Here is a 16,761-nt window from a genome sequence, read left to right as displayed (position 1 = left end):
TCCTCAGCTGTGACACAAACCTCTTATATGTGCAGTATCTACCTGGGCCCATCTCCCCATCACCCCATGGGACTAAGGAAGGGAGGGGGAAGGAGACCAAACAAAAACATGAACCTCATGTTGCCTTCTATGCCATGAGTAAGAAAGTCCTTTGTTTCTGACCTAGGAGTCTCGTGTCTTCTATCAGGCTATGAAGCTATGGCAAGCTAACTTGTTAAATGTACAACTAGGATGAGCTCTCAAACCTTGCACAGTTCTTAACACTCTCACCCAAATGTCAAAAGAGGCAGTCGCTCTACCTTTCTAATGTCCCATTGCACCTTAACCTCCCACAGTTTGACATAGGCCCCCAGTATAACTCGTAAGTTGTTTCTGAAATTGTCACCAAAGTCTTGCTAACAGCCAGTTTTAGGGGGTACTTGCCTCTAGGTGAAATCTTTCTGGACCTCTGCTGCCTTTGACACTAGTGGTATGCCCTCCTTCTGATGTGCTCTATTGTTAACTTCTACAAGATCACACTTTCCCACCTGCCTCTCATTGATCAACCTGCCCTCCCTGATGATCTCACTCACCCTGGTGATTTTAGGAATCTTTTAAATGGTGATAAATCCTGAAATGCAGGCTCCAGTCCAGACTTCTGTTGCAACTTATCCAGCAGCCAGCAACGCCACCTCAAACTCAAGTGGCCCAAAAATGAACCTATCCTCTCCTAGCCCTGCACACCTGCTAATCCTCCTTCCTGGACCCACACTCTCAGGCTGTTGTACACCCAGCTACCTCACTACCCCTGGTGGATATCCCTCACCCTTCCCTGTTCCCTCTACCTAAGAGCCAAGGTATCACTGATATCTGCTTCTTTTACTCCTCATCCAGGAACCTGTAACCTCACCTGGTCCATTCCTTCTACCCATGTTCCTCCTCAGTTCCCAATCCTTTCTGACTGCAGTGTCCACCTAACTGGGCTTCCTGTCTTTTCTTGGCTCTCTAAAAGCTACATTTTTGCCAGAGTTATGTTCCTAAAATATATATCCAATCATATCATTTCCCTGCTTAAAACATTTCACTTGTTCCTCACAGCTTACCTGGCAATGCCAAAGTAATTTAATGCCACAGCTCTAATATTAAACCCCACGCCTTACTGACTCCTGACCCCCTCAAGCGCTCTAGCCCTCTTCTAGGGTCACTCCCACTCAAAATGGAAAGACGCTGGGAAGGGGGTATCTCAAAATAATTCATTAAATGGCACTAACTGGTTTTAATTTTTATTGTCTGGAACCAAGAATTCCTAAGATGTTGCATCAAACACTAATTCTCTTCTGCCTAACTCAAATCCATCTGAACGTTCTTAGTTTTTCTTTAAAAAATCAGTTTGTTCCAAGTGCCATACTTCTACCCAATCATTTGCTATCACATTTGTTTGCTTCTCATCCAATATTCGTTATCAAGTTTGTTTGCTTCTCAGAGTCCCCGCGAGAAACAATGTGAGCGATTCCGATTCCTTCCTTCCACCCTTCACAAGACTCGGGTTTCTTGGTGATTTATATATATTTCAATTTCTCTTCTCTCCCTCGGCAAACAGACCAATACCCTTGAGCGTCCACCAGGAGGCGCCGGGGGCGACGAGCAACCTGCGGTATCTTCACGGTTAGAGAGGCGGAGATGGATGCAGCAGCGATGGATCGGGGCTTCCTTTTTTAAGAAATCAGTGTGATGGAAGGGAGGAGAACCGCGTTATTTTAGGGAGGTCTTATCGCACTCCCCCTCCCGCGTGTAGGTAGCATCTGGGGACTGTGCGCCCGGCTCCCGGGCCCCATGGAGAGGCGCTGGTGGCGGCTGCGGCGGCAGCTGGAGCTCCAATCGCGTCTGCAGCCGGAGGTAACCCGACTCCCGCTACACCGGGACTGAAGAGGCGCAAGGGAGAGAGGCGAGCTGTGAACAAAAGCCCTTGGCGCGGGGCCCGAGTCCGCGATCTGCGGTAAGTGAAACCGCCTGGGACTCGGGGGTAGTGCGGCCGGGCTCGCAGCGCTCCTGGAGCCCACCCGGCTGGGATGCGATGGAGGGATGCGGACAGAGTCTGGGGGCGGGTGTCCGAGCCCACACTGGGTGAATGGTGCCTTTAGCATCTGGGAGGACCCAAGCACCTTCACCATCTCCCACAAAAACCCTGGGGTGGGGGGTGGGGAGAGAAGTGCGGCCCTAGCTTCTAGCTGGCCCTGCTCCAGTAGCAGAAGCACAAGTCGGATCATCCTTCCTTGAGGGGCCTTTTGAGACCGAGTGCCCTGGGCCCCATGCCTAGGTCTCCTTTGGCAGTGGGAAATCGCCCATAAACTACTTCCTTAGGCAAATGAATGCCTAGCAGCAATGCACTTTGGGGCAAAGCGGGCTCTTCCCTTTTTTGTTCCTGCCAAGCTGTATCCCCGACATGCCGCCTAAACTACAAATACGCTGAACCCTCCAGGGGATCCTGGTCCAGCACCTCCCTCGCTGGCTGTTACTGATGTTTTTCATCCTAACTTGCAGCCTCTGACGGCTCAGGCGCCCAGGGGAGCCTGGCCGCAGGCCTCGGACCGCGTTCTGGGACTGCGAGAGATGGAAGCTGATCTCTGTGCCCCGGCCACCCCCCTCCCCATCCCACCCCCACCCCAGCCTGTGTCTTCAGGGCATCAGTATAATGATTTACCTTCCATCAGGCCGCTGGGCCTAATCCGAAAGCAGATTAAGCTGAGGGGACGGAGGTGGGGAGTATGCATGTGGAGGAGGGCACTGCTCTCGAATGTATTCCTCGATGTCTCTCTCCTTTGTCATCCGCACAGACTCCTCAAAAGGGTGGGGACCCAGCCATGGTGGACCCAGTGCCTGAGGAGGAGAAGGCGGGAGCCGAGCCCATCGGCTCCGAAGGAGACGGGGCCACCGCCTCTGTGCCCCCTGAGACCCAGGGCGCCCAGCAACCGCCGACCTCCTTGGCCTCGGCTTCCGCGGCTCTGCCCGGCAAGGCGGAAGTCCCGTGTGCAGCAGAAGGCGGGAGACGGGAGCAGTCCCCTCTGTTACACCTCGACCTCTTCAACTTCGACTGTCCGGAGGCCGAGGGCAGCCGCTACGTGCTGACCAGCCCCCGCTCGCTAGAGGCTTGCGCGCGCTGCGCCATCAAGCCGGTGGAGCTGCTGCCGCGTCCACTGGCAGACCTGGTGCGCGAGGCCCCGGGCCGCTCCATGCGGGTGGCCACCGGACTGTACGAGGCGTACGAGGCGGAGCGGCAAGCCAAGCTGCAGCAATGCCGGGACGAACGCGAGCGGATCGTACGGGAGGAGAAGCGGCGCCTCTTCACGCCGCTGGGCCCCGCAGCCGTCGTGGCCTCTGCGGCCACGGCTCCTAGCGCAGGCAGCGGTAGCAGCTGCAGCAGTGCTAGTCTCCCGGCCTCACCTGCGCCGCGCGCGGCGCGCGGGCCCCGCAAAGCCTCCTCCAGCCCCTCCCCAGCCCGGCACCAACCTCCACCCGCAGGTTCGCGGACAGGTAGGAAGAGCCACTCCCTGGACTCTCTGTCCCGCCGGCGCGAAGGCGCCCTCAGCTCTGAGTCCGGCGCGTCATCATCGTCCTACAGCGGAGAGAGCCTGCGGGAACTGCGCTGGCCGCCGCGGGCCTCGGCCAGAAACAGCTGCCCCGCGGGATCGACGTCCTCTGCCTCCAACCCTCTAGGCCGCCCGTCTGCCTTGGCCCTGGTTCCGCTCACGGGCCGCAGTTTCAGTCTCGGCGACCTGAGCCACTCGCCGCAAACCGCCCAGCACGTGGAGCGTATCGTGCGCCAAGTGCGCACCGAGCGGGGTCTGCGCGGGGTGACCGAGCGCGACCGGAAGATCGCGGCACTTATGTTGGCTCGGCACCAGGAAGAACGCCTGTTGCTGGAGCAGCGCGCCGCGGCCCACGGCCAGTGGGAGCAGCAGCGCGTGCGCGCCGAGCAGCGCCGCGAACGCGAGGAGCGTGAGAAGCAGCGCGCCTTAGAGCAGGGCCGCCGGGCCTGGGCCGCGCAAGTGGAGGAGCGGCGCGGCCGTCGGGGCCGGGAGGAGCGCCAGGCGGCGCGGCGGCGGCAGCGGCAATGCGAGCGCAGCGAGGAGCGGAGACGCGACCTGGCCGAGCGGCAGGGCCTACTGAGGCGGGAGCGGGCGGAGCGCGCGGCCACGGAAGACCGACAGCGCAAGCTGCAGCAGGAGCAGAACCTGAAGCAGCGGGAGGAAGGCCTGCAGCAAGGGCGCGAGCGGGCGGAGCAGATCAGCAGGGAGCGCGCCCAGCGCGCGGCCCGCGCCAAGCTGCGGCAGGAGGGCCAGCTGCTGCGGGAGAAGCGAGAGATGAGCCGGGCCGAGCGGGCGCGCCACGAGGCGTTGTTGCAGGGTCGCGCCCGGCAGGAGCACGAGGAGCGGGAGGGTCTGCGGAGCTCCCTGGAGGCCAGCTTGGGCCGTGCACAGGAGAACTACGAGCAGTTGGTGGAGCAGCGTACCCGGGAGCTGCGGGAGCGGGCGCGGCGGGAGGAGTTGCAGGGGCGGCGGGCCAAGGAGGCGGCCGAGCGCAAAGGGCGCGAGCATCAGGCGCACTTGGAGGCCCTGGCCCGGGCCGGGGAGCGGCGGCTGCAGCACGCGGCGCAGGCGGCCGAGGAGGCGGTGCAGCAGAAGGCGCGGCGTGTGGGCCAGAGCCGACTGGAGAAGGAGCGGACCCAGCGCGCCAACAAAGAGAAGGTGGAGAGGGACGAAGCCTGCCGCCGGCGGGAGCTGCTCCAGGCCATTGGGCGCAAGTTGGAGCGTAGCGAGCAACTGTCGCGCGAGCGGCGCAGCGCTCTGGAGAGCTCGCGCTCCACCGCCAGGGCCTCCTTCCACGTTCGCGAGAAGGTGCGCGAGGAGACCAACACCCGCTCCTTCGACCGCATGGTTCGGGACGCTCAGTTACACGCCAACCTGGACCGCAAATGATGGCCGCTCTGCGCCGAGCTGACTGGTTCGCACAGCCCGGAAAGGCTTCCCTCGTCCCTTTTTTGCCCAAACCTTGGAGTAGTCTAGTCAGGGTGCAGCATCGTGGCCTCTTCAGGCTTCTGACCAATGAGGCAAAGAAAGGATGCCTCCCTTTGTTTTTAAAAACTTACTTCGTTTGGTGATGACAGCACAATCCTTGACCACATCCATCCTTGGTGGCTCCCGCTCCGGCCTTTGCCGATCCTCCTTGAGCGTCTTTTGGTTTGAAGAGAAGAGCAAGGAGAAAGGGTTCAGGTCAGGACTGGGGAGAGGGGACCCCTAGGAGAGAACAAGCACGGTAGTGATTGTCCCCACCTGTTCTGCTGCAGTCACCCCAGGCAGCAGATATTGGTGTTTGAGAGGACTTCCATTGCTGTGGCTGAAGTGGCATCTCCCCGACTCACCTCCGTTTTAACAATATGGCAAGTTGCACAAAGCTCAGAGGCCTCCCAGAAAAGCACATCTCTTCCAAGGTGTCAGGCCACACCCAAGTGACCCAAAAAGCTGTTGATTTTTGTATGCTTGACATTTAATTGGCCACCTGAGCAAATTCTCTTAGTTGGGAGAGTTTTTCAGTTGATTCCGAGGTTTTCTAGTTAGACAATCATCTGCAAATAATGATCAATTTGTGTCTCTTCTTCTCTCTCCTTGTTCTCCCAAGTGGCACAAGAAGTGGGTTGGTTTGCTGGTGCTGTTTGGCTTTCATGGGCACCCCCAGCTCCTGGGCAGGGTTCCTTAAGCTGCAGTGTTATACTCCATTAGCTTCCTTGCATGTTGTTTCCGGGAAATGTGTCTAATGCCCCTCTCCCAGTGTGGGACCCCAGGGAGCTGCCTAACTCCCAGGCAGACAGCAGCCGTGCCTTAAGAAGCAGAACTATCTTATGTTTCCACCCAGGCCCTTTCCTACCTGAACTCCAGCCTTGGCGGCAACCGCACAAGGTGGGCCCCAGAGAGTCTGGGGTGAAGGAACCATCACAACGGTTCTAAGGGCATTTAGGGTGTCCTTCTATGGCTACTTCACTGTGGTGGCTGGAGAGCTGAAATTGCCTCTTAGCTGTTGAGAGGCTGCTATTGTGAGCTGTGCATCCCCTCCTCCCTTCCTCGTCCTCATGCGAGGAGAAGGAGAATCTGCTCTTCAAGTCCTGGTTCCCTCTCACCTGTGACTGAAGGTACTCCATCAGTCTCTTGGTGCCTCACCTGTCCCATCCATCCGATGGGGCCATCAGTTGTCCTCTCCAGGTACCTCAAGGTCTCCCGAATCCAAAGTGCCAGTCAGTATTATTTGTTGGTCTTCATTGTGCCTTTCTTGACCTGGAGTTGGCAGGTAGGAGGGTTTCTCTTAGCCTAGTTTGTTTCTGGGAATATGGATCTCTGATGTTGGAATGGGCAGCGCATCATGGACAGTTGGTCATTTTCCCTCTGGGTGAAACTACTTGCAAGACCAGGTCACTCCCTGGCCCCAAAGGTGACGTTCAGGTGTCAGCAGACAGCTTTAACCCTTAAAGTGTTTCCCTTCCATGAAACCAAAACCCGCCCCTTCACCTCTGCCTAATCTCTACCCAGTCATTGATTCTGCCTTCATCAGGGAAGGTGGGGAGTAAAGTATCAATTTTACATTAAAATAGGAATGTAAATTAAAAGTTACCAAAAAAAGGATCAGGGTAGGGAACTACAACATTGGACCTATTTTATATATATTCTATGGGCAGAATTGTCCGTAAGATGGCTGACTATTCTGCATAATCACGCACACACCCGCATCCCACTCCCCTCCCATATCACGGATACAGGATAAGTATTGTGTAAGGAAAGCAGTACTTAGGTGTTATACTTAAGATGTTGTGAAACCAGGAAAGAGCTGTGCCAGGGTTTATTTCTTGAATGGTTGGATTTTCTTCCTCAAGTTTCTTCTTGTCCATAACCAAGGTCACCACTGAGATGTGATAATTGGCATTGTCTGGGGGTCAATTGTGTCTAACTGAAAGGTTTATGTGATTCTGGTTCCTACTTTGTAGTTCCTAACTTGCCAAAAGGCTTTTGAAACCTTAATAGAAAATTCCACACGGAAACTATTTTCAAAGAATGGACATTTGTTTGAAAAGGAGACAATCTGGTTTTGGGGGTTAGGCACTGACAGGTATGTAGGTGATCTTACCTGGCCCTTTCCCCATTTTCTTTTCTGACCTACTGAGTGACCTTGGATAGATCACTTCTATGCCCTGGTTTGCCCACCTGTAAAATGGGGACTATGATTTCTGTCCTCCAGAACTCTTGCACAAACCTGTGAGGATGAATCAAAATCCTAGTAGTGTGGAAAAAAAAAAAAAAAAAACCCTAGCAGTGCTACCAGTTCCAGGATTCTGGAATTGCCGGTGCAATTGCTATAACCAGAGAGGATCATGTGACTGTACTTACCTAGAGAGTGTAATACACTCCATGACTTAGTGCAGAAAGGGGCAGACTTGAAAAGCTTGTTGCAGGTCGCAGTGTCACATGCACACAAAGGTCCAGGAGTGAATGTCATTGCAGTAGAGGTTTACATTTAGAAGCACTGTGTAAAAGCAAAAACTTTGGATTCTTAAAAGAAAAAACTGTCCGGGATAGCCAGTAGAAGTAAAGCCAAAACAGAAGCCAAACCTAACAATAGTAAAGACCAATTCCTCCAAATTCTAGACTGTCCCACTCTCTATTCTATTCTAGGATAAGTGGCCACGTTGCACATTGCAGAGAAGAAATTTCCAGAATCCTTCATTGGCCCTTTATTAATATTCTTTTTTTAATGTGATGTCAAAGAGGAGAGGTTGGGTTTCTTGTTCTGAAATGTAGCAAGATAAAATGTGGGCAGGGGGAGCAAAGATGAAGGGTGGATAATGACTTACGTCTCCTGATTTGAAAATGCAAACAGGTATCCGGAATTTGTTTTATAGCATCATGAAGTTTTCTTGCTGTCCAGGGGATTGCAGCCCCAAAGGGGCCACAGACCTTCACATTTGCCCTCTTGAAAGATCCCCTCACTCAGAAAAGAGAGAATGGGAAGTGGGATGAGGAGAGAGAGGTTGGAAGAAGCTTTGCTTTGGTTCATTACCAAGAAAACAAGCAGGACAAAATCATTTCAAGTGGAATCATCAGTGAAGCCAGCCCAGTGTCATGCTCAGGCAGTAACCAGTGGCTATACCATATCTGGACAGGAAGATGGAGTTTTCCTTCCAGAAACACATGGACCATGAGTCTTCAGCGGAGCAGTAATCAGGATTTGCCAAAAGCGGAGAGAATGTGGGGTCGTGAAGATATATGAGAATGTAATGTGTGTTCCCACCACTCTGTAAAGTCTACCACATACCATTCCCTCCCTTTAACACAACCAGTTGGAACAGAGAGGTGATTTTACACAAGGGGCTCTATCTCATTTCCCATTGAATTCCTTGTAGCTCTTGGTTCAATGCCTCATATATAATAAGCACACAAATACTGGATGGAGAGAGGGATGGCGGGATGGATGATCACGGACAAATGAACGGTGATCAGAGGAAATCTTTATCAAAATGATGGGGTGGGCAGGCCTCCATCCTGTTGTCAGCTATTTATTCAGCACCTGCCTGTGTGCCAGGCACTGCTCTGATGATCGATCTTGGGCATCAGTATGCTGCAAAGTTATGGGCAGAGCTTAACTACCTTTCCACCCTGGTATCCCCAGGCAGACCAGGCTGATTTCAAGCCTTTTCAGCGTCTGGGGGGAAGCCATCCACTCATGCAACCATTACCTAATCATTGTTACTCTCCTTTCCTCTGAGGAGCCTTGATTAATCAGTTCAAATCACAAGGTCACGCACTTAATCACCTGCAAATTACAGCTAAAAAAAGAAAGAGACTAAATCCCCTTCAAAAGTATTTTCTGTCATCCCTTCCACAGAGGCAGCGTAAATAATGATTGTAGACCTGGAGAACTGAGCTACAGGCCTTGCACAGTCCCAAATCCCCAGATGGGGAACCAGTCCATCATTCTGCTGACCTTGCGGAGACAAGAAAGTCAACGTTTGAGAAGCATTTCCAGTTTAAAAATCCTGACCAAAAGAGACAGCTGGTCAATATTAAATTAATGAGGAAGTTTAGTGAACCAGAACATCCCACTTTCCTGGCTGTCTAGGTCATTGGGGTTTCCCATCTGGTGATACGTATACTAGCCTGTCTCCACCTTAGGTCCACATCTCCACCCAGCACGGGCCTAGGTAAACATTAGGTAGAGGAATGTCAGGAAAACCGGCACTCCTTGTCCCATCCTGGAATGGGAATTTCAGGGACCTGCAGACAACTCTCACTTCTAAAAATCTTATTTAGGCCTCATAGGCAAATTTAGCTATGGAGATCTGATGTGTCAGCTGATCACATGCTTTGGTCACATCTCTTTACAGAGGACAGACTTGTCTGCTCACTTATGTGCTGTGCTAACATGAAGCTGTGACTCTCCCTCTACCCACACTCCCTCCCAGCTCCATGCATCCCCTCCCGCCTCCCACCCCCAAAATAAAAAACACCCCAGCCCTTCACTACTTTCCCTGTTGCTTTGGCTTCATGCAGGTCAGAGCTGGGACAGGTGTTAGGATATGGAACAGCAGTGGTTTCTTTCTGAGGACCACTGGAAATGTCACCATTTGCAGTATTGTCACTTCCTGATACATCAAATACAGTGACATCCAGACATGAGCACAAAAACCTAGTTCAAAGTGATTTCTAAATTAGCTGCAGTTCAAAAGTGTTCATGCCTTCTTTCTCTCCACTAATACAGTATTAATGGCGCGTTTTTTGTGTCAGACATTTGCACAATTCACCAGAGCGTCAGGAAGATGATACATACCTTCTAGGTCTGCACACACTTTCACAGACACACTACACTTCCAATCCTAGTATCGGTGTTCTTGCAGAAGGAGGGAATCTGTAGCCATCTTGTTCTTCCAGGGAGGTGTTAGCTCTGGAAAAATTGAGCTGCCCCTCAGTGGGAGTCCATTGCTTCCACCTACCTCCTTAGGCTTTGGCTTGTAAGCATGGTGTCCATATTTCCCAAATTCGCCATTTGAAAGGCAAAAGATTTTCATGCTGCCACTACTCTCCTTCCCTCTACCCAACGTGAAAATCTGACTGGAAAATGGAATTTGGATGCCAAAATGTTTAGGGACATCTCCGTGGGACACAATGACAAACATGCATGTAGTTCTGGAAATATAGTCCATGTGGTTTCCATAATTGCAAGGTAAAGAGCTTGCCAAAGCAGCAAGTGTCCTGAAAAATTCTTATCCAAACTATTACATTCTCTTCGGTAGCCACCTCTTGTTCCTCTGTAAAATGGAGACCATAGTTCCTTCTGAGTAGGAAGTTGGTAAATGCATTTGACACAGTCCTGGCAAATAGCATCCAGTTGTGGCACTGTCACTCTGGACTTGGGAGGGTGTTGAAGGAAAGAATGGGGTAGGTCGGGTTTATACCAAGTGGTAGCAATGTCTGGCTGGACTGGTGGACACCAGGCTTGGACAGCGCCCTTTTGAGGTTGTTGGCATCCCTTGCTGTGTGGCAAGCTCCCAACCAGTCTAGGGGGAAGGGCTATGGGATAATGGTTCCCCAGGAATGTGCAGTAGTCTGGAAGAGGGATTATCTTGTTTATCAAATTTTTTGCAATAAAGTTGACACCCAATGATAATTCTGGAATTTTTATTTTAAGACTTTCTAATTGCTAACTAAAACAACAAAATGCTTTAGATTTTGTGTGTCTTCCTTGGGAAAAAGGGAATGTGTTTCTATCCTGGTGAGGCCCAAATCCTATGATAGCATCTTTGGCAAAACTGAGTAGGTGACGTTGTGGGAGAACGGTTGTTCTGGGGGACCCTGGTATTGTAGGATGTGGCGGTACCTGGCAGAAATTCCAGAACGTGCAGCCATCTCTGCTACAGCCACACAGGAAAGAGGAAGAGGGTCGGGGACAAGCCTAACCTGGGAGAGTACACTGATGGGTTCATTCTAGGAGCAGATGTTGGAGCAAGAAGCAGAGTCATGGGTGTACATTAGCATTACATCAGGAAAGAGAAGCCCTAGGGCTGCTCTGATGCATCCTCAACAAATGATGTTCTCAGAAAAGCCTTGACAAGTGCCCTGGTGTCCTTTCTTAGGCCCGTGGCCCTGCAGACAGCTGCATGGATGTTAGCTGCTGGACTGGGTCTGCAGGACTCCATTCACCATTCTGGATGTTTCTCAATGCACAAAGGCACTGAAGAGGCCAGCTGGCCCGTGCTGGCTCTCACTGTGCATGAGGAAGTGAGGACTGAAAGACTGTGGCAAGCTGCCAGGAGCTCTGCTGCTTTGTCACCTTCTTTCTGTCTGTAGATGCTCTAGAGGGAGGATCCAGTGGACCTCAGAGGCCTCCTGAACTCTCAGCAAAATAGTGGAGTAGGCAGAACGTGCCTCTCAGGGACATCTGCTTGTTGAAAGAGAAACAGCAGGGCAAGCAAAATGCATAGCAGAAAGGAATGATTGTCTAAGGCTGGGGTTGCAAGGCCATGAGAACTAGCATATACTGAGTGTGTACACTCTGCCAGTGATGGTTTTAAGCACTTAATCCTCATAACTTCCCTATGAGGTAGGTACTATCCTCATACCCCTTTTATAGATGAGAAAATTGGGGCCCCAAGTTTAAATGTTTTGCCCGAGGTCACATGGTATCGGGCAGAGTTGAGCCCATTGGAACTGGTTAATCAGACTGTATAGGAAGTGCTTTTAACTAGTATGTTCTGTTGCCTCTTGAGAATCACTGAGAAAGATATTTGTTTAACAAAGGGGGTCTCCCGGAACCTCCCAACACCAGCCATTTAAATCACTGCCTGCTCATCAATGTGTAAGGCCTGTGGGGAGAAAGCTCAGGTCTTGCACAGACCAGGTCCTTCTAGCACTGCCCAGAGAAAATATGAGGGACTCTTGTGCTGACCCTAAGGCCCATCACATCTGGGATGGTACATGTGCTGGAGCAGAGATTCTCAAAGGGGGTCTCTGAGCCAACAGCTTCAGCTTGGAATTTAGGGAGTGGGACCCTGCAATCTGTGTCTGAACAATACCCCCCCCCCAGCTGATTCTAATGCACCCTGAAGTTTGAGAGCCACTGCTCTAGAACTGTGCTTTCCAATTCAGTAGTTGCTGGCCATGCTATGCCTACTTAAATATAGATTAATTAAAAGTAAATAAGATGGAAAATTCAGCTCCACAATCATACTAGCCACATTTCAAGTACTCAGTGGCCCCCATACTGGCAGCACAGATATAGAACATTTCCGTTATCACAGAAATTTCTATCGGGGAGCATGGCTCTAGAACCTTGCATCTCCAGAGTGTGATCCACTTGGCATCAGATAGGGAGTTTGTTAGAAATGCAGGCTCCCAGTCCCCACCCCAGACCTTCTGAATCAGATACTTATGTTTTATAAGATCTTAAGGTGATTTGTATTGCACCTAGAAGTTTGAGTAAGGGACTGTCTAGAAGACAAGTCACGTTCAAGTTCATTTGCATGTGTGATTAACTCCCATTTGAGAATTCTCTCTGCCTTTTCTAACTCCTTGTTCTTTGGCAACCCTTTCTTTTTTTTTTTTTTTTTTTTTTTTAATTTTGAGGAGGTCCCATCTCTCCATGTTTACTCTTTTTTTTTTTTTTTTTTTTTTTTAATAATTAAAAAAAGAATTAACAAAACAATTAGAAATCATTCCAATCTACACGTACAATCAGTAATTCTTAATAACATCACATAGTTGCATATTCATCATTTCTTAGTACATTTGCATCAATTTAGGAAAAGAAATAAAAAGACAACAGAATAAGAATTAAAACAATAATAGAAAGAAAAAAAAACAAAAAAAACAAAAACAAAAAACCTATACCTCACATGCAGCTTCATTCAGTGTTTTAACATAATTGCATTACAATTGGGTAGTATTGTGCTGTCCATTTCTGAGTTTTTATATCCAGTCCCGTTGTACAGTCTGTATCCCTTCATCTCCAATTATCCCTTCTCTTTTTTTTTTTTTTTTTTAATTAACGGAAAAAAAGAAATTAACCCAACATTTAGAGATCATACCATTCTACACATGCAATCATTAATTCTTAACATCATCACATAGATGCATGATCATCATTTCTTAGTACATTTGCATTGGTTTAGAAGAACTAGCAACATAACCGAAAAAGATATAGAATGTTAATATAGAGAAAAAAATAAAAGTAATAATAGTAAAATCAAAACAAAACAAAACAAAACAAAACAAAAACCTATAGCTCAGATGCAGCTTCATTCAGTGTTTTAACATGATTACTTTACAATTAGGTATTATTGTGCTGTCCATTTTTGAGTTTTTGTATCTAGTCCTGTTGCACAGTCTGTATCCCTTCAGCTTCAATTACCCATTGTCTTACCCTGTTTCTAACTCCTGCTGAACTCTGTTACCAATGACATATTTCAAGTTTATTCTCGAATGTCCGTTCACATCAGTGGGACCATACAGTATTTGTCCTTTAGTTTTTGGCTGGATTCACTCAGCATAATATTCTCTAGGTCCATCCATGTTATTACATGGTTCATAAGTTTATCTTGTCTTAAAGCTGCATAATATTCCATCGTATGTATATACCACAGTTTGTTTAGCCACTCTTCTGTTGATGGAGATTTTGGCTGTTTCCATCTCTTTGCAATTGTAAATAATGCTGCTATAAACATTGGTGTGCAAATGTCCGTTTGTGTCTTTGCCCTTAAGTCCTTTGAGTAGATACCTAGCAATGGTATTGCTGGGTCGTATGGCAATTCTATATTCAGCTTTTTGAGGAACCGCCAAACTGCCTTCCACAGTGGTTGCACCCTTTGACATTCCCACCAACAGTGGATAAGTGTGCCTCTTTCTCCGCATCCTCTCCAGCACTTGTCATTTTCTGTTTTGTTGATAATGGCCATTCTGGTGGGTGTGAGATGATATCTCATTGTGGTTTTGATTTGCATTTCTCTAATGGCCAGGGACATTGAGCATCTCTTCATGTGCCTCTTGGCCATCCGTATTTCCTCTTCTGAGAGGTGTCTGTTCAAGTCTTTTTCCCATTTTGTAATTGGGTTGGCTGTCTTTTTGTTGTTGAGATGAACAATCTCTTTATAAATTCTGGATACTAGACCTTTATCTGATATATCATTTCCAAATATTGTCTCCCATTGTGAAGGCTGTCTTTCTACTTTCTTGATGAAGTTCTTTGATGCACAAAAGTGTTTAATTTTGAGGAGTTCCCATTTATTTATTTCCTTCTTCAGTGCTCTTGCTTTAGGTTTAAGGTCCATAAAACCGCCTCCAGTTGTAAGATCCATAAGATATCTCCCAACATTTTCCTCTAACTGTTTTATGGTCTTAGACCTAATGTTTAGATCTTTGATCCATTTTGAGTTAACTTTTGTATAGGGTGTGAGAGATGGGTCTTCTTTCATTCTTTTGCATATGGATATCCAGTTCTCTAGGCACCATTTATTGAAGAGACTGCTCTGTCCCAGGTGAGTTGGCTTGACTGCCTTATCAAAGATCAAATGTCGGGGCGGGCCGCGGTGGCTCAGCGGGCAAGAGTGCTTGCCTGCTATGCCGGAGGACCTCGGTTCGATTCCCGGCCCCAGCCCATGTAAAAAACAAAACAAACAAACAAAATATAATAAAATAAGAAAATGTTTAAAGATGTTTCCCTTTCTTCCTCCCTTCCTTCCTTCCATCCTTCCTTCCTTCTCTGTCTTTCTTTCCTTCCTTTAAAAAAAAAAAAAAAAAAAAAAAAAAAAAAAAAAGATCAAATGTCCATAGATGAGAGGGTCTATATCTGAGCACTCTATTCGATTCCATTGGTCGATATATCTATCTTTATGCCAATACCATGCTGTTTTGACCACTGTGGCTTCATAATATGCCTTAAAGTCAGGCAGCGCGAGACCTCCAGCTTCGTTTTTTTTCCTCAAGATGTTTTTAGCAATTCGGGGCACCCTGCCCTTCCAGATAAATTTGCTTATTGGTTTTTCTATTTCTGAAAAATAAGTTGTTGGGATTTTGATTGGTATTGCATTGAATCTGTAAATCAATTTAGGTAGGATTGACATCTTGACTATATTTAGTCTTCCAATCCATGAACACGGTATGCCCTTCCATCTATTTAGGTCTTCTGTGATTTCTTTTAGCAGTTTTTTGTAGTTTTCTTTATATAGGTTTTTTGTCTCTTTAGTTAAATTTATTCCTAGGTATTTTATTCTTTTAGTTGCAATTGTAAATGGGATTCGTTTCTTGATTTCCCCCTCAGCTTGTTCATTACTAGTGTATAGAAATGCTACAGATTTTTGAATGTTGATCTTGTAACCTGCTACTTTGCTGTACTCATTTATTAGCTCTAGTAGTTTTGTTGTGGATTTTTCCGGGTTTTCGACGTATAGTATCATATCGTCTGCAAACAGTGATAGTTTTACTTCTTCCTTTCCAATTTTGATGCCTTGTATTTCTTTTTCTTGTCTAATTGCTCTGGCTAGAACCTCCAACACAATGTTGAATAATAGTGGTGATAGTGGACATCCTTGTCTTGTTCCTGATCTTAGGGGGAAAGTTTTCAATTTTTCCCCATTGAGGATGATATTAGCTGTGGGTTTTTCATATATTCCCTCTATCATTTTAAGGAAGTTCCCTTGTATTCCTATCTTTTGAAGTGTTTTCAACAGGAAAGGATGTTGAATCTTGTCGAATGCCTTCTCTGCATCAATTGAGATGATCATGTGATTTTTCTGCTTTGATTTGTTGATATGGTGTATTACATTAATTGATTTTCTTATGTTGAACCATCCTTGCATACCTGGGATGAATCCTACTTGGTCATGATGTATAATTCTTTTAATGTGTTGTTGGATACGATTTGCTAGAATTTTATTGAGGATTTTTGCATCTGTATTCATTAGAGAGATTGGTCTGTAGTTTTCTTTTTTTGTAATATCTTTGCCTGGTTTTGGTATGAGGGTGATGTTGGCTTCATAGAATGAATTAGGTAGTTTTCCCTCCACTTCGATTTTTTTGAAGAGTTTGAAGAGAATTGGTACTAATTCTTTCTGGAACGTTTGGTAGAATTCACATGTGAAGCCATCTGGTCCTGGACTTTTCTTTTTAGGAAGCTTTTGAATGACTAATTCAATTTCTTTACTTGTGATTGGTTTGTTGAGGTCATCTATGTCTTCTTGAGTCAAAGTTGGTTGTTCATGTCTTTCCAGGAACCCGTCCATTTCCTCTAAATTGTTGTATTTATTAGCGTAAAGTTGTTCATAGTATCCTGTTATTACCTCCTTTATTTCTGTGAGGTCAGTAGTTATGTCTCCTCTTCCATTTCTGATCTTATTTATTTGCATCCTCTCTCTTCTTCTTTTTGTCAATCTTGCTAAGGGCCCATCAATCTTATTGATTTTCTCATAGAACCAACTTCTGGCCTTATTGATTTTCTCTATTGTTTTCATGTTTTCAATTTCATTTATTTGTGCTCTAATCTTTGTTATTTCTTTCCTTTTGCTTGCTTTGGGGTTAGCTTGCTGTTCTTTCTCCAGTTCTTCCAAATGGATAGTTAATTCCTGAATTTTTGCCTTTTCTTCTTTTCTGATATAGGCATTTAGAGCAATAAATTTCCCTCTTAGCACTGCCTTTGCTGCGTCCCATAAGTTTTGATATGTTGTGTTTTCATTTTCATTCGCCTCGAGGTATTTGC

General features: G+C 47.6%; 1 protein-coding gene across 1 annotated transcript; it reads left to right on the top strand.

Annotated features, from left to right (window-relative positions):
- The first annotated feature begins 2,743 nt into the window (after positions 1-2,743).
- CCDC177 (coiled-coil domain containing 177) lies at positions 2,744-7,335 on the top strand. The gene has a single exon (XM_077122264.1). The coding sequence runs from the start codon at positions 2,745-2,747 to the stop codon at positions 4,953-4,955; it is 2,211 nt and encodes a 736-aa protein (XP_076978379.1). The 5' UTR covers position 2,744; the 3' UTR covers positions 4,956-7,335.
- The last annotated feature ends 9,426 nt before the right edge of the window (positions 7,336-16,761 follow it).

The sequence above is a fragment of the Tamandua tetradactyla genome, chromosome 12, assembly GCF_023851605.1.
Source record: "Tamandua tetradactyla isolate mTamTet1 chromosome 12, mTamTet1.pri, whole genome shotgun sequence".
In the NCBI taxonomy this organism is placed as follows: Eukaryota; Metazoa; Chordata; class Mammalia; order Pilosa; family Myrmecophagidae; genus Tamandua; species Tamandua tetradactyla.
This window is presented reverse-complemented; position numbering and strand designations above follow the sequence as displayed.